This window comes from Manis javanica, chromosome 10, assembly GCF_040802235.1.
Source record: "Manis javanica isolate MJ-LG chromosome 10, MJ_LKY, whole genome shotgun sequence".
Classification (NCBI taxonomy): Eukaryota; Metazoa; Chordata; class Mammalia; order Pholidota; family Manidae; genus Manis; species Manis javanica.
This window is the reverse complement of record NC_133165.1, coordinates 39,577,263-39,603,939: the sequence shown is the minus strand read 5'-3', so window position 1 is coordinate 39,603,939 and position 26,677 is coordinate 39,577,263. Positions and strand designations below refer to the sequence as shown.

Sequence of the window (26,677 nt, the reverse complement as noted above, 5' to 3'; positions counted from 1 at the left end):
ACACACAGTGAAACCACTTTTCGGGGTATAGTTCAGCAGCTCTGGAGATACCACGGTCTCTCCTCTATGTGCTGGTCACAGGAAGGGACGTCTAGAAAGACTGCAGGAGATGCAGTAGATTTGGGGCCAGAAGCTAAGGAATGGGCTTCTAGTCCAGGCCCATTCTTCTTTACACTGCCTGGGGGACCGTGAAAGGTCCCTTTTCCTTCCTGGGACTTAGATAATTGACAGAGCAACTTCCAGGTATGACATGAATATTTATAAAGCATCTACACGCTAGATGTTGAGTACTTGCTGGAAGCCTATGATCTAGAAAGATATTAAATGTTTACACACATAGATATACACTAAAAGAAGACTGAGTTCCTTGACCAAATCTGGCTCATGCTTAGTCTGCTGGCTGGTATCGCCTGCATTCCTAATGACTCAGGCTTGCCCACAGGCCGGCTTTGTATTCATCTTCAGTGTTAAAACACATACCTTGGAGCTCTTCCCTTCTCACCTTGGACAACTGCTTCCCAGGTTAAAAAAAAGTCACATTTCCAAAAAGGCTGTACATCTAAGTTGTCAGTGGATCCAAATTGTATTAATTCAGTGCTTACTGAGCAGCTGCCATGTTTGAATTTTTAGAAGCTTAGAGGGCTTGCAGGTGAATAGAAACGATATAATCCAGGTCTCTTGCAGCACAAGGAGGGCGAGGCACAAAGATCGCTGAGGTTCTCAAATGCCACTTCTGGCCATGTCCCAAATCACCCTCATGTAGAGGGAAGCAGCATGTTATGAGAAAAGAAGCCAGGATCCTGAACAGTGAACAACTACAGTGCCCACACTGGCTCATCAGGAGATACTGATACTTGAAAAAATATGTAAGTCAGTGGATATGAATGACTGACTGAATGAACCAAAAAAATAGGAAATAAACTTGCTTATACACTAGACCCACATATAGGTTTCTTTCACTTACTTGAGTCAACAGAGATGTGCCCTGACTTACTACTGTGTTTATTCCTTCTATGGAATATGAAAGACAGAAAAGAATGGGGACACTTTTTGCATAATCTTCATTTTACACTGGCAAAGATAAAATATAATCACATATTAATTCCTTTCTGGGTCTGACATGTTGTTGGGACCTTGGTAAATAGCTACATAGAAAGTCAAGGTATTCAGTATTAGATCACTGAATCCAGCCTCATTTTATAAATGACAAAACTAAGGCTCAGCAACATTAAGTATCTTGCCTAAGGCCATACAGCTGGATAGTGCGAAATAAGAAGCCATGTCTTCTGATTACCCTTTCCCATAACCCACCCATGCTGAAAAACAGACTATCTAGGATCTGTTCTTTCTTCTTACTATTCATTCTAAGAAACAAGAGTTCAGCTAAAGAGGTCTGACAAATTTCCAATAACTCCTGAGTATTCATTGTATTGATTTTTATTTAATCAAAAAATCTGAATGCTTAGAACCTCTGTCTTCTTCAGGTATAGGACATGGTAGTAATGGACATATATACCACATACACAGCCAATGTGACTGAAGCAACTTTTGGTTTGGCAGGAAAATGTTATGACATGATAAAAATTAATGAGAATTTAAAATAATTTGCAGTAGAAATTTAATCCAAGGATGGTATCAATAGGAATTTTGAATGGATATGACAGAATTAAGCCAGTTGGAAATATGATGGTGTTGGAATAACATCAAAATGTCATTTTGACTCAGACATAATCTTAGAGGGGTAAGAAGAAGTTGAGTAGATGTGCATTATAGAAATCAGGCACCCAAAATGGAAAGGTCTTGAAATCCACCCAATAATTATAGAAATTTCCCAATAAGAGAAAATTAATTTTCTTATAAGGGTCTTATAAGAAAATAAAATTGTGAAAGAAATATTGAAGGCTGAAGAAGAGACCATGTATTTGTTGAAGTCCAGAAAATAAATGCTATGATTGTACGAAGTACACTCAGGTTCAAGTACCAGTTTTCTGAATTGGTTTCACTTACCCCCTCCATTTGGAGATGAGTTTTCAGGAAAATTTAGTGAAACAGTGGACATTACTGAACACTTAAATTGTGCCAGTCACTATGCTAAGTGCTAAAGAACACAGGTCCCTGCTCTTCTCCTGGGCCATGGTTGTTTGCTTTGCTGCTATGCAAATGAACGGGAAGAGAAAATTCCTTTCTCTAGCTGTAAAATAGGACAACGTCTCTAAGTTGTCTCCTGATCAGAATATGACCTATTTCAAAACCAAAGATGGGGGTTCTACAAGGAACATGAGGGCCTTCTGAGCCCCTGGAATATTGCTGAGGGTGTACAATCTTTACCAAGTATGAAATGTGACCAATCAAGGATGGGGGTCTTCCACTATAAGCACAAGCCACATGCCCAGTCTTGGGTCTGACATTTCAGCAGTTTCTGAGTTCTTCAGGAGCCAAGTTAGGCATGTGGTTTGTATTCAGTTAGCAATATAATAGGCCTCTGCTGGTTTTCTTGTTGCTCTTCTTAGAGGCTGCCCCCTTCCCACACAAGTATATGTAAAATGATGAAACACAACACATTTTAGGATGAGTTAAAAAACAGGAGTGTGTGTGCATAGGGGGAGAGGAGCTGACATGGAAAATCAGGTGTACTGAATTTGCAGTTAGCCAGTGCCCCAGCAGGCTGTCCAGGGCATGTGAGCAATGTCCAGGTTCTTGAGCAAGTCACAAGAACCGAGCAACTTTCTCCAAATGGTCATTCCTATCATGAAATCCCAGAGAAGAAATTGCAATCAGGCGTCACGTTGAAAGCTTCATTAGGAAGAGGAGAATGGTTCTTATCTATGAAGAGATTGTGTATATGTGTATTGCATGAATGTATACACCATGCATTTATATACAGAAGCACATGGGTACATGCCCACACACACCTCTGTAGCTTTCAAGTCTTTCTCCAGAGCTGTCAAAATTTTAAGTGTTAAGAGGGAAAGGAAAGGTTTTTCTTTGGTATTTGTTATAAGGCAGGAGTTCTCAAAACCAAATGTGGATCAAATTCACCTAACGAAGCTTTAAAAAAACATACAGCTGCTGTGGTCATACCCCAGACATACTGAATCAGACCCTCCCTCCTGTGATGGGCACCTGAGACCTGGCATGTCTGGCCTGTGGCACAAGGGCTGTACAATCCACTCAGCTGCCATCTGATCCTGCCAGGACAGCATGCTTGCTCTTGGCTCCAGGTTGTGCCCAGAGGAAAGCCTGATGTTTGGGGGAAGTGGTTTAAAAATCACTGTTTGGGAACCCTTCTGTCTTTTATACTGCCTGTAGCAGGAAGAAGTACCCTAGGGGATGAAGGCTGAGCCTTGGGTTCCAGTGGGAGAAAAATCACACTTCACATCCTCTGGCAGATCCCAAGCTTTCTGAAGAGGACAGACTTCTTCTCTCCCCAGGTTGTCCTCTCATTTCCCCCTAAGTAAAACTAATGCAAGCAAACATTTATGCAGCGATTCAGGGCACAAGGCTCCAAGCCACGCACCTTTGTGTAGTTGTTATGGCACTACAGAGGGGCTGCTGTTGCCCTCACTTGGCAGACAAGAGACTGAGGCTTGTGCACGGCTACAGAGAAGTAAGAGTCAGAGACACCCCAGGCCAACAGACTCAGAGGCCCGAGTGCTTGACCACTGGGTACTGTACTTCCAACCAGCTCTGTCACATGGCCCACACAACACATGGAAAGTGGGTAGGTGGACAGAGACTTCCTTTCAATCTCTGTATTAACTTCATAACTAAATAGGGGTGTTTCTTAGCACAATGGGCTACTGTTAGTGGTAGAGAGAGAGAGGATGTGAGAAAATACAGGCCACTGTTAGTGGTAGAGAGAGAGAGGATGTGAGAAAATACAGGCCGAATAATTGGAAATATGCACGTTACCTCTTTGTTCTTGTGATGCCAATTCATTTTGAGTTGGGGGCTGGAAGAATTGCATCATTTGGTAATTAAGGTGCCAAGTGCTGCCTCTTTTCTTTGTACTAAGTACAATGAAGAACAACCCCACCTCTAAGATGCGGCGTGCTCACAGCCTTCTCTATTCCCCACCTAGTTTCTACTCTTCTCAGAAGTCCTCCAGGTCCTCTGACAGGAAGTGGAATGTATCCACTTGCCTGGGAGGGGAGGCTGAGAGCGACGCTCTGCTCCGTGTCTCATCAAAACCTTCTCTGTGCACAAATACGTCTCCTGCATTTATGGAAAGCTCTGCTTTTTCAACCCCTTTCCCAGTCATTTCCACATTAATTAGTAAGGGTATCATTTTATAAATTACAGCTTCGTATCAGAGGAAAGCAGAGTTTATCTTAATTCAGTCAGCTGTGTGAAACACAGTACCCTAATTTTAGACCGCCAGTTCCACAGATCCCTATGGAGTACGAGAATGACAGGTCTTCCGGAGAGAAATCCCAGTGGGTCCCTCCCTGCAAGTCTCACTTTTGCCTCCAACAGCATCCATGGTGGAGTTGCTGAAGGGATCCCAGGACACTGAGTGGCATCTTCTCCACCATTAGCAATTCAGATTTGAATGCGAATTCTCCAAGTGAGCACATGAAGCAGCCTGGTTAGCTTAGGGCTTCAACGGGGGCCCAGGCAGGAGGCTCCGGCACAGAGGAGGCTAACAGCAGCCCAGGCTCTGGTGTGGAGCAGAAGTCTGAGAGGATAGTGTTAAAGTCGGTGATAAACACCAGACAATCTCAGTGCAAAAGGGGAAAGCCTGACAGTCTTAACTGTACTGGGCCCCAGCAGCAGGTCTGCTGTTTGGCCCTGCCGGGAGCCCTCTGAAGAGTGCCTGCTGGCGGGCAGGGACAGATAATGTGTGTGCTGTGAAAGAGGACCTGCAGAGCCACTGCAGTCCACAGCAAAGGTGACCAGGGTGGCCGAGGCAGGAAGTGTGCACACGACAGAGAACACCCTAATATGCCCACTCCATCATCACCCCTCTGTGGCCTTGCTGATCACTGTACTCTCCTCATTGCCCTGAAATTGTCAAGACTACCTGCCCACTGCCTGTTACTCTGTCTGACACTTTGCTGGTTCCTGCACTCAGGGATGGAAGCCTAGGCAGTAGTGACTCGGGAATTCAGGTTCCAGGAAGGGACTACTTGGGGTGTTCTCAGCATGCAAGAAACACCAAGGCCCCCAGGTCCTCTAAAAACCATGGGCAGCTTTGGAGATTCTAGAAATGACCAGCATTAGGTGATCATCTAGACAAGTGGCGGTAGATACCTCTGTGGCCTGGGATGAGACCAGGCACTGGGATTTTTATGGCTTTCCCTGGATGACTCATGTTCTGTCAAGGTTGAGACTGCTGATCAAGACTCCTAAATGGAATCCAAACCCGGACATCCTTACCATCTTCTACCACTGCTGGAGCCTGGGAACTCTTCTGGAATTCACACTGCCTCTTAAAGAAAGAATGTCTGCTCAGCTGTGACACCCTGAAGAAGGCTCATCTCCTTGGATAGGTGCCACCACTTGGAAAGTGGATCAACCATCACCTGTGAAAGGACTAGTCCCTCCCTGGGTGCCTCTGATGCCCAAAAGAATGAGATGCCATCTGCCATGGGGAATGTGGCCTGGATAGTTCCAGGGCCAGGGCATGCCTTGAACACTGAACTTCTAGTGTTGTCCACAGGTTTCTGGCACCCACTATACACTGGCTGCCTGAGTCACCAGGGAACCTACTTTCAAAGAACTAACACTCTCGGGGCCTGTAGGAAGGAAGCTCCTACTTGTCAGTTAAACAAAAGAATAATCCATAGCCCCCTTTCCAGTGTGTACTTTCCCTGTCATCCAACAGCCCATTACTGTGTCACAGCACAGCACACCCTTCCATAGGTCACTTTGTTTAAAATGACATGGATAATGCACATGTCAGCAAACTGACAGTCCTGGCCGTCCTTCAGAGATAAAAACCTCAAGGCGAGAGCCTGTTCTTATCTAGGGGACATGCATTGGTCTATCATCCAAGGCAGGCAGAACATGATTTCTCCAGAGAGCACTTTTTTCATTTCCTGATTTTAAGGAAATCAAATAAGCACCATTTGTCTTCATCTGAATACGCTTGACCTGCTCAAATGATGATGTGTCGCATTTTATAACAGGCTACATATGCTGAATTCAAATTAACGACAGTACAGAACAAGAGCCTTTAGGTAGCTCTTGGAGGCTGGCAGCAGAGAAGGATGGAAAATTCTGGGCTTGATAGAAAGATCCCACTAAAGACTAACTGCAGGATTCTGAGTAAAATCTGCAAGCACATAAGAGACGAAAGCCAGAGAACAGGGTTTAGGAAAGCCAGCTATGCAGGACAGATCCAGAAACTGGGGAAGGGAGGACTAGTCCCTTCCTTGTGGTACTGAGCAATATAGATACCAGCAAACTGAGGATAACTCTTTTTGAAATACATAAAGTAGGAATAAAATTGCAAATAAATTTGGTTGGGAGACTGGGACAGCTAGAAAGGAAGACCAAACAGAAAACAATCCTTGTGCTTCAGGCGGCAGAAAGTTCACTTTACCAGGTTGTGATCCAATCTTCTGAAAGCTCAAAAATCGATTTCTTTTCCTTGATCCATATTGAGCTGGACACAGAGGCTAGTGGCCATCAGCCTTGAAACACAGTATGCACCTGCTGGAAGAACTGTCCTCCACCTGGCCACCCACTGGGAGGGAACAAGAGCAGCTCCCGCTAAGCCCTGCACCCACCCCTCACCCCATGATGAGATTCCTAGAAACACAACATTCACATTTCTGTCAAGAAGGCCAATATGCACAGAAAAGCACGAAGAAGCATATGGTTCAGTAAAAGAAATGAAGATATGACATTATAAACATATACTAGCAAGTTTAACTCTCCAATCAAGGATTAAAAAAGAAAAAAATCAGATGGCTATAAAAAGATTTCCTTTTAAAAATCCTGTATAAAGTGAAAACTAAGTGTCATATATATGCAATATCGAAGGGCTTGTTTAAAAAAGTGGACCTTACAAATTAAATGTGTTGTGATAGGAAATGTCACTGGGTAAATAAAACCCATCTCTGCAGAACAGAAAAGGTGCTGTCAACATGAAGCTAGTGCCGCACCACCGTGCAGCTGCATGTGGGAGAAACACAGTGCCCCACTGTGCTCACAGTGAGGGGGGTGTCCTACCTTCTCTTCCTGGTCGCTGTCGCTATCACACTGAAAAGGAAGACAAGAGAATAAGGGTTAGTACAAATACTGTGTAGGCTTTAGATTCTGATACAGAAAAAAAACAAGAAATGCAAGACAAGTAAATAGGAAACACTGTCTGAGCTAGAAAGGGCTTCTTCAGCTCAAGTTCTGGTAAACAGAACCAGGAACAAAGTGCTGAGCAGTTGCTCTGTTCATCTCATCAGATGCCTGAGTGCTACGGCTCTTCCTGTGGTCAGTCTTCAGTCTGGCAAGGCACTTGATCACACTACTGAGCACCCCTCACTGCACTGGAGAGGGGGTACCCATCCAGGAGCCGGCCACAGGACTAAGGTGAATCAAGATCGTTCAATGGGCTTCAGAGCAAAATCGACATTTTAAGGAAGCCTTTCTACCTTTAGCTAATGTGAATGAATGGTTGCACCTCTCCTGGTACTTTTCTAGAGGAAAAGAACTTCTGGGCATTGCATTCTCCCAGTTGGACTTTGAGGGAAACAGGACATTCTAGGCAAGGCTCACCACTTCCAATGGCTGCCTTTTCCAGGGCTCAGAGGCCCAGAGAAAAGGGAATGTTCCTTCTAAAACACATGCCAAGGATAAGAATAATAAATCAAATATCCAATAAATCAGGGTAATAAATCAACAATATGGGGAAAAAATGTTTTAAGATAGACTCACACCATATCTAACAGCTCCCCAATTCCAATTACTGAGTTGGTTTTGGGATATCCAGAGAATGACAGTTAAAACAAAGCTTTGGGTTCCTCAGAAGTAGAGAGAAAAATATAACACAATAAAAAATAAAAGAAAAACCCCATGAGTGTTCTGTTATCCAGCATTTGATTTCAAAATGTGGGATGTGTTTTATTAAAGTAAATGCATAGCAGATTAAATATATTCATTCATTCAAGTCAACAGCTCTCGATAAGCTCTGTTAAGTTAGACAGATTTTCAACCAAGACATAGGACTGGCCTTAAAGTAGCTTCAGTTTGGCACTAGAGATAAAGCTAGAACACAAGCACTAAGCAGGGGTGTGGCGGGACTGGAGCCATATTCCATGAAGAAGGCCCGTCCCATGAGGAGGAGGAGAGACACTGCATGTGGGGCAAGATGTGGGTCACGGGGAGACCTGCTTGGCAGCCATTACACTGTCCAACCCAGCACAGGACGTGGTTTGAGAAGGGGAGGAACAGATGGCAGAGCAATTCTGAAGGTATAAACAATAGGACTTGATAACACACAGATATAGGAAGCAAGTAAGAGGGATGAGTCTAGGTTGATGCCAAGGATTTTTAGTGTGGCCACCTGGACATGGGAGATGATGTAGCTATAAACAGAAACAGAAAATAAATTTGCTTATCCAGCAGGTACTGCTGGCTAGATACCCACAGCCATTCACAACCCCCTTCTCCCTAGTTTGTACCTTCTCCTGACATTTCAAGATTGAGAAAGCCAGATATTCTCTCTTTCCAAACTTTCACTGCAGCTAAGGGTGGTCCTAAGACCCAATTTTGGCTGAGATTTGAAGAAATGCCTGTTGGGGCTCTGGAAAATTTTCCTCTCCTCAACAAAAGGAGCTTGCCACTTGCCTTTGAACATGATTGTATGAGGAGGTGATGTTCAGATCTGTGGCAGCCATCTTGCAGAAAGGAGGCAAAAAGCTAAGTACAAAAGCAAGATGGTTGGGCAAAAAGAAGGAAAAACCTGGCTCAAAGGAGCCAGTCGAACCAACTTCAAAGCAGCCTGCCTTGGGACTTTTTTTGTTCAGATAACAGTAAGCTGCCTTATTATATAAACTGCTGTTAGCGTGCTTTCAGTTGAAAGTAACAAAAACTCTATCCAAAGGGACATCTCTTGCCATTACAAAACACAACTTGGGGGCTATTTCCTCTTTTCACCTCAGCTCTCTGTACTGTAAGCATCAGGCACTAACACGACAACCTTACAGCCTGGAGGGTGCGACATTGCTGACTTTCCCCCTGGCTCCTCAAGGCCACAGGGTCATACGGGTTTTAGTGACGGTGCTTAGACCAAGCACAGCTCCACCATTTTCAACCAAGCTTCTGGCCTCAGACTGTCTAAACTTACTTTCTTTTGCCTAATGATGACTTCTCTATTACAGTAAGTCAACCAAGGTGAGATGAAGACTTTGAAAGCCTAGAACAACAGACAAATGAGGAACAACAGCTATTCTGGTTTTGTGATTTTTCCGTTGCCTTTAATTAAGGCTTCCTTGAGGTTCCCAAGTTCTGGGCACATTTTCAAGAGTGACAAAGCATGATTCAGGAGGGGTGTGGAAGAGAGAAGAGTATTTTGCTAGGCAGGCTCATTTTCACAGATGTTCACAGCTCATCTTGTGAGGTAATAAATGACAGCTGAAGGCTGTGGTAGAGCATTTGCCCCCATCCCCAAGGACTGGTGTGCAGGGGGCAGAAGGAATGGGGAGGCTGGTAAAGTACCACCACTCTCCATGGCCCCCTCAGTCCTAACAGCAGTGTGTCCCTGGGAATGGTTATTTCTATCAAAGTGTTAAGCTTCTTGCTTTCCAACAGTCCAGTTCTAATTTCAAGGTCCACTTAATTCTGCATCAAGTAATTACTGATATACCCAGAAGCACCTTGTCTCCAGAGTTAAGCATATGGTGAAGAACCGAGACCTACTGGTATCCATTATGGAAGCAGCACGGATGCCAAGCCGATTAAAAATGCTCAGGCTCCCCACACAACATGCCGGGTGAGTGACAGCTCCTTGACAGGGCCAGTCGCAGAGTCTGCCAAATCGGTGTCCGCTGCACTGGGGCCCACATGGTGCGCTGAGAAAACAGTTCCATTTCTGGTATTAAATTCCCATACTGACCCGAGGACTTTGCCGTGAGCTCAGCAGGAACGCAGCATCCAATTTACAGCTCCGCTCTCTGGAGCCTCGAGTGCCAGCCCCTGGCAGAGACGAATGATGGTCAGCCCCTCCAGCTCATAAATTATGCAAAGGCAATAAATGCACTCAGCAAACAGCGCCTAGCGTTTGCCTAGCCTGGCTCCTAACACACTGTAAAAAGCCAGAAGCTCGACACATACAAGGGGTCTATTCCACTCATAAAGGAGGTTTGTTGACAACCCCAGACGGAAAGAGAGCCACAGTCCTGGGGAGGCTTTCTGCTTAGCTGGCAGCACTTTATGGGCCTGCTTTGTGAAAAGAGGAGGCTGTTTTACAGAGTCGGTGTGGCTAGAATTCATGGTCTCAAATTCACATTTAATACACTGTATGGCTTTCACACCCTAAGTTCAATACGTTGTGGATTTTTGGCCAAATGATTCTTGATCTTGAAAGGTTAAAGAAGAAGTGTCTGTTCCCCAATCCCTAGGTAACCGTCTCCAATTTATAAGAGCTCACATCAGGCCTCCTCCTGACTCAGGTTTATGTTCTGCATGAGGCTGGGAAATGGAGAAGGCATGTCAAATACAGAAATGGGGTCCCAGCTGATATGATCATTTTAAGCATTTTGACATCAGGGTCCTGTGTTGGTTTATTAGCAAACAAGGTGCACACTAACGACCAGCTTGAGGTGACAGAGTACGCTCCAAGACTAGATTTCAAAGCCCTTTGTGCAAAGCTGAAAATATTTTCCTCCATTTTAAAAGCAAGAAATGAAAACGAACAACTAGTCTTTACCCTCCAGACAGGGAAGAATTCCTGGTCACTCAGCCTTCAGACAAAGATGTGACCCAAACCCACCACAGACAAAAGAGAGAAACAGGCATGAAATCCAAGCCACAGGCCTCAAATGCAGAATGAAAAAGGGATGAGTCCCTAACCTGCACACCTCCAGCCATTCCAGCACGTCCCCACCCAACCCTGTTACCACCTTCTCTTCCCTGGAGTTTTGCAAATTAGAAGTAAAGCTTGGGAAGCACCCTCTTCCATTCCCAAAGGCCCAGCCTTTGAACTCTTCAAATAAACAATAAATCCATCCACCCAATATTTTCTCCTTTTAAAAATTAATATATATTTATTGAATATATTTTAAGAAACCAGCCATAAGCCTACCTACCATCCATAGATAAATGCTGCCAACACCCCTATGTAATTTTTTTCCAGTCTTTTCTCTACCATCTCCATCGTTGGTACACACATTTTAAGAAATGCAATGAATTTCTACTAGTTTGGAACCTGCTTTGTTCTCAAGTAATATGTCAAATATTTTTCTTTAATGAGTAAAATTTTCCATGTAATTTTACTTTTATTTCCAAAAGGCTGCATTGCAATCCAATGTATGGATTGTAAATAATCTAGTAACAAAACTCCCTAGTGCTGGATATTTGGATTGTTTCAATTGAACATCCTGGAATTTTCCCCCTGTACACACTCACAGACATTTTCTTTCCTAAAATCTTTTCATGGCCCTTCCTTTCTTGAATATTTTTTAACATCACTGTCTCCCCAGAGTTGCATTTGGAGTTCTATTATTTCTATGTGATTTCCAGAGGAGTCCTTAAAGAGTCCCTCTGTTTCACCTACCATTTATATGTTGAGACTAAAAAATCTCCAGGCTCACCGTTTACCAGCTATGAAACTTTGGGGAAGTTATTTAAACTCTCTGTGTCTTACTTATCTGTAAAATGTGGGTCATGATGAGAAATGTCCCTCATGAGAAAATGAGTCAATATGTGCAGACAGCTTAGACAAATCATGGTAGAGTAAGTGTGGACAATAAATGTGAACTATTATTGACATATGTATTTTGTTTACAATCCACATCCTTCCCAAAGTCCTGTAAGCACCTCAGACTCAAGTGTTCATCTGAACCTGGGCTCATCATCTTTTGCTCATCCCAAAGCTGCCCCTCTCCCCTGCTCCTCCCGGTAATGACGTCACCATACAGTCTAAGCGAGGAGTCTTGTTATCATTCTTGACTCCATTCTTGAGCAGACCTATCTTCCTCTCACCCTACAATATCGATTCTACTTTCTAAATCTTCTCCATCTCCATAGATGTGGCCACTGCTTCAGTTCAGGCTCTTATTTTATTATTACAAGAGGCTCATGACTGCTTTCTAGGACATACAGTCTCTTCTTTTTCTAATCCGAGTCCTTTATGACCAGAATAGATTCCCTAAATTTCAGTTTGATCACCACCCTCCCCACAGCCCTGGGAGGGCAATGAAAACCCTTCATGGTGCTTCCAGCTCTCCGGATGCCCACTCCCAATCATTCCTCCAACAGTACTTTGAAAGCCTTCTGTGGGGAAGGACCATTTATTTTTGTTTTGTTTCCTTTAATTTCCAATACTTTTGAAAAATATAATAAAAAATAAATTGCTGAAAAAAATGAAACAGCAAAGACATATAAAAGTATATCTCATTATTAGATTTAAGAGATGTAAAAATTACTCTGTTAAATTGCTGTAAAGGTTTCCAAATGCTACTCTCAACTGCCATACTAACCTCACAGCAGATTAGTTACAAACAGCTCACAAACTGGCTTTGGCCTGCACGCACTTGAGCAATTCTACCATAACACATCCTTGCTCTAGCCACACACAGGTGCACTTGCTTTTACCTCAGGCTTCCCACCTGTGCACTTAGCAATTCTCTTTGCCTGGAATTCTAGTTCTCCAAGTTTCCACCTAAAACCTTTAGTTCACCTTTAAATTGCTGTTCCCTCTTCAAATTGTCCAGTAATCTTCTTAGAATTAAGAATTCTTAGAATTTTAATACTCTTCTTAAAATTAATTGCTTCTATCTCCACTCCTTACAAAATGGTGGTGTCATTGTTTGCCATAGCAGACCGCCCCACCAGAGAGAGTGAGCCCCCACACAGGGAGGACACAGCCCTGCTTAGCTCTGTGTTTCCAGGCCTTGGGACACAGAAGGTGCATAGTCCTATTCATAATCCATCTCATTCTTCTCTAGAATTCTTCCAATGGTGATTGGTTCCATGCAGCCTAAGCAAAGTATGATTTAAAAGACCGGTAACTTCAAAGAAAGAAGGCTCAGGATACACTGACTGACTCACTGCTTAATATGATGGGATGTATGTGTAAACACACTCAGCAGGGCTAAAATTATTAGCGGAGACTAGAGTTGGGGCCCAGAAGAAAATATCTTCCATTAAAAGGCCCAGACAAGATGTGATTAAGATTTTATGGTACTTTCTCAAAAGCAAACATTTCTTGTTTCCATTTGAGAACCTCAATATCTGTGTTTTAACACTCTGATCCAAATTGAAGTAAGTCAAGGTCGGTGACATTTCTCTGCCTCATTCAGAATGAAGTAACAAGATGGAATTCTAGGTACCTCGTGATAGAATGCATTCTTAAGCAGAAAGTGGCAATCATTGAACATATCACATACAATGACATTGAGGAGGGCATTGCTCTCTATTCTGCTCAATGGACCTTGCTGGAACAGTTATTTCGTATCTCAAATCCATTTATCATTGCCACCAAAGATGTCAGGGCTGAACACCATTGCTGAACAAAGTTATTTTATTCTTCTGTCTGCCTAAAGGAAATGAGAGGAAAATGCGGGAGAACCTCAACTTGTAAACTACAGCATCTAACATCAAGTACAATTTAACTTTGCCAGCGACAAAACAAATCGATTCCCCTCTGGGGCAGACGGTTTATCTAAGACCATAAAGACATCCCTCACCTAAAAGCAATTTCAGAAGTAGCCACCTGCAGAAAACATGACACTTATTTTCTTATTTAAGGAAGTGAGGCAGCGGCACGGTGGCCACAAACACGTCTGCCATCAACTGCCCACCTGCCTAATCCCTTGTACCTGCAAACTCACGCAGCCATTTAGTTCCATGTAATGGCAAGTCTGATGCTCTCTGTCTTTTCTCGCTCCACAAAGCCCCCATTTCACACTGTTTATATTTCTTTCATTTTGGCTATGGACTTTCAGTGATATTTAAAGCCTTTGGGGCCCCAGAAATAAAAAGAATATTTTTATCCTGAAAATGGCTTGAGGTACTCTTACTGATTGTAAGATGATGTCAGTGGCTCCTCTTCCCCTCTAGCTCAATGATAACTGTGCCTGATCAAAGAAAAAGCTCAGAAAAAATGAGAGCCTAATTAAAAGACTTGTGTGCCAGACAGTAGTTTAAAAGATGATAATAAAGCTTCTGACAGTCACAAAATGAGTACAATTGAAAATGAAGTAAGATACACCATCTTTTGCTTTTCAGGAGGCATAATGGAGAGCAAACTTCTAGAACCTTCCAGGATTCTGTACCGGTAACCTATCATGCCTACATGGGAAATTCTCAGAATCTGGCATTTTTGCAAGTCCTTAGCTTGAACTGGCCAGAGCTCAAAACAACCAGTATGATCTGAAGGGGCTAACAGAACACTTCTTATTTCCTTCTCTAGGGTCTCTCAGATAGTCATACATTTTCATTTAGTAAATCACTTTAAAGTGCCTCCTATGTGCTAGCTTCATTCTGACAACTCATCAGAAGTGCAAATATATTGCCAGAAATCAAGGTATCCAAACCTGAAGATCTAAAGCTCACAGATTTTCAGAATTATTTTCCTTTTTGACACTTTGAAATCCAGGTATATTTCATGAAGCAATCTGTGCGTGAATTTCCACTTAGCTCACTAAAATATTGTTGGATTTTGGAAGTAGGGAGAGAAGTGGATATTTCACACATTTTTGGAGTTCAGCACCTTTTTTTCCTCTTAGAAGAAAGGAAGTCACATTTTGCCAAGTATAAACATATATAAACCCCAAAGATGAAATTTGCTTAAAACCCAGAGACCCCATAAGCCTTAATCATTGCCAATATGAGAAAAATGAGTTTCTTGTCCAAAGGTAAAACTGACAGTCAAGGGCTGGGTAATTTGTAAACGATTTCTTTAAAGCTTAAGCAACAGATCCTTGGCCTCTGTCATTGATTTACTGATTCTAAGTCATCAATAGAATTCATCCGTACCTGCCTGGGGACCTATTACAAATGACTTTGAAGATGGTGTGAAGCAAGAGTATACTATGAGACTACAGTGTTCTTACCAGGCAGAACTTCCCAGCTCTGTTCTTTGGTGGTGTTCTATTTGTGACCCCCTAAAATGCTGCAATTTTCTGTTTCCAGATCACAGCTGCTTGTTCCTTTGGGTGTGGCCTGAGCCCCTAGGTTTGCTTCAACTAAAGCTTGGTTCTTTTCAGAGTCTTGTTTGAGCTAATAAAACCCAAATTTGCTGATGAATAAAAAGGAAAAGTATGTTATGGGTTAAAATAATACAAGAGTCTATTTTTTCCGCTGTGTTGTGATCCATAGAAATCACCCTGAGCCTTTTCCCTTTCTTCTCTGCCTGGGAAGCCAATTGCTTTGATTGCAGTGATATGAGCTAGCTAAAATGACTTGCCCTTGCTTGTGAGGCAAATGGAACATGCTAATAGAACTTATCGCATTACCCGATGCAAAAGTGCCATAGCTCATTACTTTAAGATAAAAGGATATCATTGCAGACGGCAAGCAGAATTGACTTTCTGAGGCCCGACTTGATGATGATTTAATCAACTGCTCTCTTTCACTTCTCATCTCTGCGCCTGTCGGTTTCACAGGTGCCGTTAAATGAGACACTCAGATAGTGAACGGAGGGAAAGAAATTGCTGTCATTACTTTTCAAGAAAGGAGGTATGCAAATTTTCGACAGAAAGATTGCGTTCATAATGGGCCTGGTAAAATACAAGGATCATGCTTGACAGGTGAGGGCAAGCCATTTGTATGTCCTTAAAGCAGAGCAAACGTCCTCATTTAGGAAGAAACTACAAATGCAAGACTTGGTGGGGCCAGGGAGAGGCGGGGCAGAATAGCACAGGGTTGGTCCAGGCTGATCAAAATTTTAGAAAGAGGGAGGGTGCTTACAGTTTTAAGGAAGAAGCCAAAGCCAGATGAGCAGATAACAAAAGTCTGGTAGCTGTTAGTATGAACCACAATGTCAACGCGTTCTTGAAAAGCCCATCTTATTCTCCTTCACATAAAACTGCAGCCAGTATGCCAGGGTTCAAATATTTACTGCATACAATTGCAGTCTCTCTGGCAAGTAGCTTAGCCTCTCTGTGCTTCATTATCTATCAAGTGGGGCTACTACAGTATCTACTACCTCCAAGGATTGCTGACAGCATTCACTGGATTAATAAATAATTAATAACGATTAAAAAATTATTAACATAAAAAGGTATAAAACAGTGCCTAACACAGGAGACAGTCAATAGATGTTAGCTGTTACTCGTTTTTCAACAAAGGCTGAGTCACTGTTTTTGCTTAAGAGTGTTTGTGCCAGGTGCTGAAAATCTTACTGGTTCTAGTTTAGATAGAACACAATTCCTGACTGATTCCACATATATAAGTCTCTTTCCTCCGGCAGATGGTGAGTTCCTCAGAGAGGACAGTCTGCTTGTCCCTGGAATCATCCCAGGGTCTAGTGCAGTCTTAAGGACCATAAGAAATGCTCAGTGATGATTTGATGATTCATCATTGCCCCGTCCCTCCTCCTACTCATTCCTCACACCAGATACTGTGTGTGGAGCTCAAGCAGTTAGAGGAATCTCCTCTTTGGAATAGGAAATGTTTCTTTAAATGGGAACCTCAGGCTATGGCCATGTGCTCTAGCCTGGGGAAGGAAGAGATAGTCTGGCTTGAATCATCTTCAGAAAGGCAGAAGGAATCTGAATAGATTAAATGATCAGGGTACTTTGAACCAAGGTGTTTTTCATCCACTTTGCCTTCAAAAGGTAATTGTTATATATTCTCCAACACTCAAAGTAAGAGCATCTTTCTTAGAGTGCCTGCATCTCTGAGTTCTTTTTCCCCAGGTAATGAAGCTGCTGCAAACCTTTCTTCCCTCCAGCCCCTAAGGTTGTGAGGTACTGAATGTAGCTCCTGCTTTCCAAGCTAAGTGGCGCCTACATGATTCAGTCCCCACGAAGGGACAATATCCACCTTGGGCAAATGGAGAGAGAGGAGAATCCGTGGTGGCAAAGCAGCTCTGAGCTGTCTAGTCTGGAAAAGCCTGCTTCCTGGGGTGCCTCTTACACCCTCTCTCTGCCAGCATGGCTCTGTCAGGGTAGGGGTGCTCCTTAGGAACTATCTCAGAGCAGTTTCCCCCTAAAAATGCCAGGCAACAGCTATCAAGCATTAAAAAGTAATGTCCTGACAACAGCTCTGAGAAGGATGGTGTTATTTAAGATCCCTGCATTTTCAAGTTAAGGCTTCCAAAGGCAGAAGCATTCCTTGAACCCAGTTCTGTCCTCCAAAGATTGTGTTCCCAGCAATTACACTAAATCCCCTCACTCCCTCTCATGCACTACACAAAGAAACTATTCAAAAATATCTTCCTGATGGATTTCTTGGCAGAGGGGAAAGTAGAGGAAATCTGAAAGTGAGCAGAGGTTGAAGTGTATGCAGCCCATCAGCCACATTTGTACCCTACCCCAGATGGTCCTCCCCTAAGGAGAAGACCTCACCCAGCACCTGGCTCAGGGAAGGGCTCATTAAGTCTGAGGCTGGCCTAGGCTCAAATTCTGACCCCCTCACCTAGCTGCCATGCAGTCTTGAGAAAGATTCTTAACATCTGGGAGGCTATCTTTTTTTTAAACCTGTAAATGGGGTGGACATACTCCACAACATCTTTGTGAGACTTAATTGAGTTCAAGCATGTGAAAACAGTCAGAGAGAAATACAAATAGTTTTACTTTTTCCAACTCTTTCATGAAAGATGTATTACACACAGAAGTGAGGAAACAACAGTTATTTAAATGTTGAGATTAGTTTTTTAAATGCTTTTATTGCCAGATGGGAAACCATCTTCTGCAAGGATTTCTGCTTGGGAGGTGTCTAAAACTTGTACTGTGCTATCCGAAAACAGAAACAACATCTCAAACAAACAGAAACAGAAACTGTCATTCCATCTCAAAGAAGAGACCACCAGGACTCTTCCAGGTAATGGATAATGTTATTTCGCTGATAAAATACAGACATATCTCAGAGATACTGTAGATCTGCTTCCAGACCACTGCAATAAAGCAAGGACCATGGGATCACAATAAAGCACATAAAATGAACTCTGGTTTTCCAGTGCACATAAAAGTCATGTTCACACTATGCTGTAGTCTATGAAGAATGCAGCATTATGCCTAAAAAATGTATATACCTTAATTTAAAAATACCTTAATTGCTAAAAACTGCTAACCATCAGCTGAGCATTTTGGTGAGTCATCATCTTTTTGCTGGAGTTTTTTGCCCCACTGCTGGTGGCTGCTGACTGACCAGGCTGGTGGTTGTTGAACGTTGGGATCATTGCGGCAATTTCTTAAAATAAGTGACCAATTCAATTTGCCACATCAATTGGACTCTTTTTTTCAAAAACTATTTCTCATAGCTTGTGATGCTGTTTGACAGCATTTTGCCCACAGGAGAACTTCTTTCAAACTGGAGTCAATCCTCTCAAATCCTGCTGCTGCTTTATCAACTAAGTTCCTATAATATTCTAAATCCTTTGTTATCTTTTCTACACTTTTCACAGCATTTTCAACCAGGAATAGATTCCATCTCAAGAAACCACTTTCTTTGCTCATCCCTAAGAAGCAACTCCTCATCTATTCAAGTTTTATCGTGAGATTGTAGCAATTCAGGCACGTTTTCAGGCTCCACTTCTAGTTCTGGTTCTCTTGCCATTTCTAGCACATCTGCAGTTATTTCTTCCACTGAAGTCTTGAACCCCTCAAAGTCATCCATGAGGAGGGGAACCAACTTCTTTCAACTCCTGTTAATGTTGATATTTTGACCTCTTTCCATGAATCATGAATGTTCTTAATGGCATATAGAGTAGTAAATCCTTTCCAGGAGGTTTCCAAGTTACTTTGCCAGATCTATCAGAGGAATCACTATCTATGGCAGCTGTAGCCTTATGAAATGTACCTATAAATACTAAGACCTGAGAGTCAAAATTATTCATTGATCTATGGACTGCTGAATAGACATTGTGTTAGCAAGCAAGAAAAAAACATTAATTTCATTGCACATCTCTATCAGAGCTCTTCAGTGACCAGCTACATTGTCACTGAGCAGTAATGTTTTGAAAAGAATCCTTTTTCCTGAGCAGTAGGTTTCAACAGTGGGCTTAAAATATTCAGCAAACTACACTGTAAACACATGTGCTATCATCCCGGTTTTGTTGTTCCATTTCTAGAACACAGGCAGAGGAAATTTAACGTAATTCTTAAAGGCTCTAGGATTTTCAGAATGATCAGTGAGCACTGGCTTCAACTTACAGTCCCCAGCTGGATTAGCCTCTACCAAGAAAGGCAGCCTGTCCTTTGACGCTTTGAAGCCAGGCATTGACTTCTCCTCTGTAACTCTACAAAAGACCTACACTGCACTTCCTTCCAATAGAAGGCTGTTTCATCTCCACTGAAAACCTGTTGTTTAGTGTAGCCTTCATTGATTATCTTAGATCTTCTGCACACCTTGCTGCAGAGTCTACATGAGCACCTGCTGCTTCACCTTGCACTGCTACGATATGGAGATGGCTTCTTTCCTGAAGTCTCATGAACCCATCTCTGCCAGTTTCAGACTTTTCTTCTGCAACTTCCTCCCCTCTCTCAGCCTTCACAGATTTGAACAGAGTTAGGGCCTTGCTAAGGATTAGGCATTGGCGTAAGGCAATGATGTGGCTGGTTTCATCTTCTACCCAGACCACTAAAACATTCTCCATATCAGAAATAAGACTGCTTCTCTTTCTTATCATTTGTGTCTTCACTGGAGGAGCACTTTTATTTTCCTTCAAGAACTTTACGTTTGCATTCACAACTTGACTAACTAGCATAAGAATCCTAGCTCTCTGCCTGTCTCAGCTCTGGACACGCCTTCCTTACTACGCTTAATCACATCTAGGTTTTGATTTAACATGAGCAATGTGTGGCTCTTCCTTTCACCTGAACACTTAGAAGCTGCAGTAGGGTTATTAATTGGCCTGATTTCAATATCGTGCCTCAGGGAATCAGGAGATCTAAGGAGAGGGAGAAAGATGGGAATGGCCACATGGTGACACAGTCAGGACACACCCATTTATGGATTAAGTTCTCTGTCTAATATGGGTGTAGTTTGTGATGCCCCTAAACAATTACAATAGTAACATCAAAGATCACTAATCACAGATCACCAAAACAAATACAAGTATAGTAATGACAAAGTTTGAAATATTGCAATAATTACCAAAATGTGACACAGAGACACAAGTGAGCAAATGTTGTTGGAAAAATGATGCTGATAGACATGTTCAATGCAGTATTGCCACAAACTTTCAATTTATGAAAAGCACAACACATGTGAAGCACAATAAATTGTAGCAAAATAAAACAAGGTATGCCTATACCAACGATGCAAGACCCTTTAGAATTCAGTTTTCTAAGTGTTCCTTTAGGTTCTTGATATACACATCTTTGGATATATACTGGATTTATTCTTCAGTCAAATAGTAGTCAGTAGCCTGTGTATAGAGACTAAAGTAAAATGCATAGATATAAGATTTGGAATCTTAACTCGAAGGCTATACATGGTACAATAATGACTTATGATCTCTGACATTATTAAGATGTTCAGTGAAACTAAAATTGGCAAAATAAGTAAATAGATGGCAAAATAAATAAATAGACAGAACAGATATAAAAAATATCAGGTGATTATTGGTGCATCTAGGAAGCCAACCATTTTGGAATTTGTCCAGAGATTCTGACCTGTCAGCATTAGGAACTACTTGGATAGCCCTTTGCACAGAAATTTTTTATATGCAAGGCCTATATAAGGATTGATCTAACAAAATAAACCAGCAGAGTAACCCTGGGAAGAATAAAACTTCCTAGAGCATTAACTTTGGTTAACAGGAAAAATGGGGATTAGCTAAGAGAATAAACTAAAATGCTTGGTATTTTGTAGGCACTAACAGACTACTTCTGCCATCTAGGGTGCTGACAGACATGCAAATATCTGTGCATGGAAATATTTGTCCCGTGTTCCACATATATGAAAGCTTTCTCTGACTTCTCTGGTCCTATTCCAGCTGTTGGTTTTCAACATCTTTTACCCATGGTCTCTTTCTCCAAATATGTCTCAAAGTTTGCTTTTATTCTGTTCTTCCCAAACCTGGCACGTAGTGTGTGCTCAATAAATACATGTTAAAGAATGAATTCATAAATTACATTAGCAAAATATCTGAGGGAAGGTGTCATGGAAAGTGTTTAATTGAGGAGAGCAAGAAATATATAGTAGTTGACAGAATGGATGTTAAGGTATTTGAAAGTGGTCGGTGTCTGAATGTGTTTATGAGAAAGAAATGGAAATAATTTCAGGGTAAAAGAAAATCCTAAGAAAACAGCACCATACATTTGAAGAAATCTAATTTTAAGGCTACTCTTTTAAAGAAATCAAGGAAAGTGAAAATAGTACAATATTTCTTCTTACATTTGACTCAATGTAAATATAAGCCAACCAAAAGCAAATGGAATTGAACAGAAAAAGGGAAAATGGTGTTCTTATAACTGCTGAAACATAATGGCCGCATTATCAACTTCCCACCAACCAGATTTTTTGTTTTGTTTCAAAGTGCAAGATGTGAAAAGCATAGCTAAAGAAACAGAATTAGGGCTAGAGAGAAACTGATTTACCAATGTTAGAAGGTAGTTCAAGCAGATTTTTAAGACATGTTGGACTGCCATTCCACTGGATCTAAAACTGATTTTTTTTCTTTCTTTATTAGGTACTCTTCTTTTTCCCCTCTTGGAATTCATCATATTCATAACTGGGATTTTAAATTAAGTTAAACAGTCTTTATTTTAGGATGGTTTGAAAAACTAGTCTTCTATATCATAAACAAGGAAGGGTAGGATTACTATAAATTGTCTGCAAGAAAAGACAAATTGCCAAGACAAAACACTCATTGGTCTGCCAGTCTCAAGTTTCCTGTTTTGACATCGTATATGCAGTAATTTGGTACCCACAATCTCTTATTAGAAAATGAATGTGCTATTTTTCTGAATGCTGCAATTACAATAATTGAATTTAAAATGGGGATTGAGTTTCTCTATTTGGAGGAAAAGAATAATTGTGTATTCCTGATTAAAATCAAGGAGACTGAAAAGAGGTTGTACAAATTTCAGCTTCAGTCTCCCTGAGTGACTCCTCATCAGGCCAGAGAAAAGAAACATTCAAACATGAAGAAATGGACCAGCACCTCAGCAGCAGGCACTGTCTCTGGCCTCATTTGCTTTGTATCCTGGCCTTAAGTCACAACACCCTTTCCACAGGCAATCAGAATACCAGGGCACTGTTGCATTTTAAATGGCAGCCAGGCTGGAGTTCCCCACTGTGTCAAAAATTAAGAGTTAAAATTCAAGGAAAACAAACATCTTTTTGTTGTTGAAAATGCCTGTCCCCTTTTAGACTGCCAAGATTCTGGAGCAGTTTTTATTTCTCCATTATAGAACCTCCCCTCCTGGTGGGGGAAATGTAATGATGCAAGGATGGGGGTGTGGGGAAGGGGACAAGACAAGGGACCTAATGCTATTTTCTAAAGGGCTCAGCTTCTTTTTGTTTTACTAATATATTATATAAAAAAACCACCTACAAGGTTCAGATGTAAGAAAGGAGAAGGAATGGAGGAAGAGGTTTATCTTGTCTTTGTGATGTCTTTTTATTTTATTTTGATGGTGGCATTCAGTCTTCTGAAACCTCCATTTACCGAGATGTTAAGGTGAAATTTAGTCTCGCAAGCCCTCCTAAATGTTCCTTAAAATACAGTTTCCTAAGGAAAGAAAAGTTTTCTAGCCCAAAGTGGGCCATGGATTGTCTCTTTGTATCATTTGCTGTTTTTTAGTGGCTTTAATGGCTTTATTGAGACATAACTGACATGCAGGGACCACTCATATTTAAAGTCTGCTATTTTATATGTTATTACATATGCTTATGCCCATGAAACTATCACCACTGCAAGACCGTGACACATCCATCCCACTGGTAAAGTGGCCCTCACATCCTCTTGTAAACCCGCCTGCCCTCCCCGCCCATCCCACGAACGCCCCTCCCTCAGCCACTCATACGCTTTCTGTCACTACAGTTTGCATATTTGCTGGAGTTTTACAAAAATGGAATCATACAGAATGTAGTCTTCTTGTGTGGTTTCTATCATTCACTGTGCACTCTTTGGATGACTTATTAGAAGGGAGCCTCCTGCTTCAAAGCAGAAGACAGCCCTCAGAGACTGCCCTGGCTTTACTGTCATCCCCCAGGAACAGGACCTATTAGTTGGTCTTACTTTATTCTTAGGCTTTATAATGTACTTCAGTAATCAATAAGCATTTCTGTGGCAGAGGGTTTATTTTACTCTATAAATCCAAGCAGGAGAGAATGATATTAAGACATCAGTATGGATGGGCTCTGCTGCTCTGTAACACTATGAGGAGAACACGAGCAACAGATTTAAATCTAAGGTTATAGAGTAGTCACAGCTCCTGGCTGGATGGCAGGGATCATAAAAGACTCAGGAAAGATCTACAGCAACGTACTGTGAACCAATGGGACTCTCAGAGCAAAAACCCAAACTGAACAGGCATGCTGGCCATCTACCCAGAAAGAATTTATAAGCATAGACTTGAGTGAAATGGGAAGAGCCCTTATCAAAAATCCAAAATATTTCTTTACACAATAAATGAAAAGGTAGAGAAAAATGCTGATTGCAAGCTGACTGCGTAGAAAGCCCTTCTCTGGTTTAGAAAGAAGCCTACTTGATAAGCAGCCTGGTGGTCCCAGGAGGCTCTTAATTCTCTCCCCTGCAACTCCTGGCCCCAGGGCTCTGCAGTGGTGATCACTGCGGCATCTTCTCTCTAGTCAGCCCTTGGAGACTCATCCTTCCTTTCCAAAGCAGAGGTCAATTCAAGGAAGAGGAAATATAAATGGCTAATAAACACATGAAAAAAGATGCTCAACTTCACTAGTAATCAAAGAAACACTGATTAAAAGGAGGTACAGTTGTTCTTCATTTGTTGAATTAGAAAAAAAATGTAAATACTGATATAGGATGTTGGCAAGTTGTCAGGCAGACACTCATTGCTTCTGGAGGAATGTCAATTATTTTATCTGGGAAAGAACTCTGTGATATGCATCAACAGCCTTAACGTTTTTCATTCTATTTGAATCCACTATTTTCTTTCTGAGATACATATCCAAAATGGAGCAAAAATGTCTATAAAGCATTTGTATGCAAATTTCATCATGCAGTTGGGAAACAACACAATAATATATTATTTATGTGGCTATTGTCAGCATATACAGTGCCAGGAAATATGCTATGACACACTTTACATACATATCCTTTTTAACCTTACACTATCTCCCTGCCCTGCCCCACCCTACTGGGTAGGTTTAGTATTCCAATTTTACAGGAGGAGAGAGAGGATTGAAGATATTAAGCAACTTACCAAGGGTCACACATTTGTAGGGAAAATCTCCAGGCATCTGAACTCAGGTATTTTTAAACCTCTGGATGAATCCAATACACAGACCTCATGAACCTAAATGTCCCCAAACTGGGCAATGGACTGATGTGCCAGTATGGTATTCACCCATAAAAATAGCATTCCTAAGGAATTTTATTAAAATGAAGAAATGATCACAGTCATAGGGAAGTTAAAATAAAAATCCTAGAAGGGATTTTGGGTGAGTTACATAGGTTCTCTCAGGTTTAATTTCTTTTTTTTCCATCAATAAAATAGGGATAACAGTATCCACCTCTCAAGGTAGAGATAAGGAAATAAGCATTGAAAAGTGCTTTTATTGTTACTACAATTAAGTAAGATGCATTTAATTATATACATATATACATTATATATATATGTACATATGTTCACACATATATGATAGAAAGAAAATAAGACTGGAAAAAGATGCACTAAATGTTAATAGTGTCAATTCTGAATGATAAAGAGTCTGGATTATTTTTATTTTCATCTTTAAATTTTTGGTATTTTTTAAATCTCTTTGGTTATTGCCTTTTCACCTAAGTCAGTAGATGCTACCTTTTTATTAGAAGAGAAAAGTTCACACACACACACACACACACACACACACAATGTCACCCATGTGATGGAGTCTCTGAGGTCCTGATGAACACTGGTCTTCAGAGGTTACTAGATGGCACAGGAAAATCTCATCATTTTTCAGAGTGAAGGAATTCCTTCAGGAGGCATCACGGGGAGGCACCCTTGTGGTACAGCACGCCTAGGCTAGGACTGTTGTCATCTAGCTCACAATTTGTGTTTAGATTAACAATAGTGCTGAAAGACCTATACCCTGAAAACTATAAGACATTCCTAAGAGAAAGTAAAGAGGATACTAATAAATGGAAATTCATCCCATGCTCTTGGGTAGGAAGAATCAATATTGTTAAAATGGCCATCCTGTCTAAAGCAATCTATAGACTCAATGCAATCCCTATCAAAATACTGACAGCCCTTCAATGGACTGGAACAAATAGTTCTAAAATTCATATGGAAACACAAAAGACCCTGAATAGCCAAAGCAACCCTGAGAAAGAAGAATAAAGCAGGGGGGATCTTTCTCCCCAACTTCAAGCTCTACTACAAAGCCACAGTAATCAAGACAATTTGGTAATGGCACAAGAACAGAGCAACAGACCAGTGGAACAGAAAAGAGAGTCCAGATATTAAGCCAAACATATTTGGTCAATTAAAATTCGATAGAGGAGCCATGGATATACAATGGGGAAATGACAGTCTCATCAACAGATGGTGCTGGCAAAACTGGACAGTTACATGTAAGAGAATGAAACTGGATTACTGTCTAACTTCATACACAAAAGTAAACATGAAATGGATCAAAGACTTGAATGTAAGTCATAAAACCATAAAACTCTTAGAAGAAAATACAGGCAAAACTCTCTTGAATATAAAAATGAGCAACTTCTTCATGAACATATCTCCACGGGCAAGGGAAACAAAAGCAAAATGAACAAATGGGACTACATCAAGCTAAAAAGGTTCTGTACAGCAAAGGACACCATCAGTAGAACAAAAAGGCATCCTACACTATGAGAGAATATATTTATAAATGACATATCTGATAAGGGCTGATGTCCAAAACATACAAAGAGCTCATGCACCTCAACAAACAGAAAGCAAATAACCCAATTAAAAAGTGGGCAGAGGAGCTGAACAGACAGTTCTCCAAAGAAGAAATTCAGATGGCCAACAGGCACATGAAAAGATGCTCCACATCGCTAATCATCAGAGAAATGCAAATTAAAACCACAATGAGATAGCACCTCACACCAGTAAGGATGGCCAGCATCCAAAAGGCAAACAATAAATGTTGGCGAAGATGTGGAGAAAGGGGAACCCTCCTACACTGCTGGTGGGAATGTAAATTAGTTCAACCATTATGGAAAGCGGTATGGAGG

General features: G+C 41.5%; 1 protein-coding gene across 4 annotated transcripts in view; it reads right to left on the bottom strand.

Moving 5' to 3' along the window:
• The window catches only part of AUTS2 (activator of transcription and developmental regulator AUTS2), a 1,201,476-nt gene that overhangs the window by 305,815 nt on the left and 868,984 nt on the right, over positions 1-26,677 (bottom strand). For all 4 annotated transcript variants that reach the window (XM_073215214.1, XM_073215215.1, XM_073215216.1 and 1 more), the window contains one exon: positions 7,180-7,209. In XM_073215214.1, the coding sequence (XP_073071315.1) occupies positions 7,180-7,209 (30 nt within the window). The remainder of the gene's footprint in view (positions 1-7,179; positions 7,210-26,677) is intronic.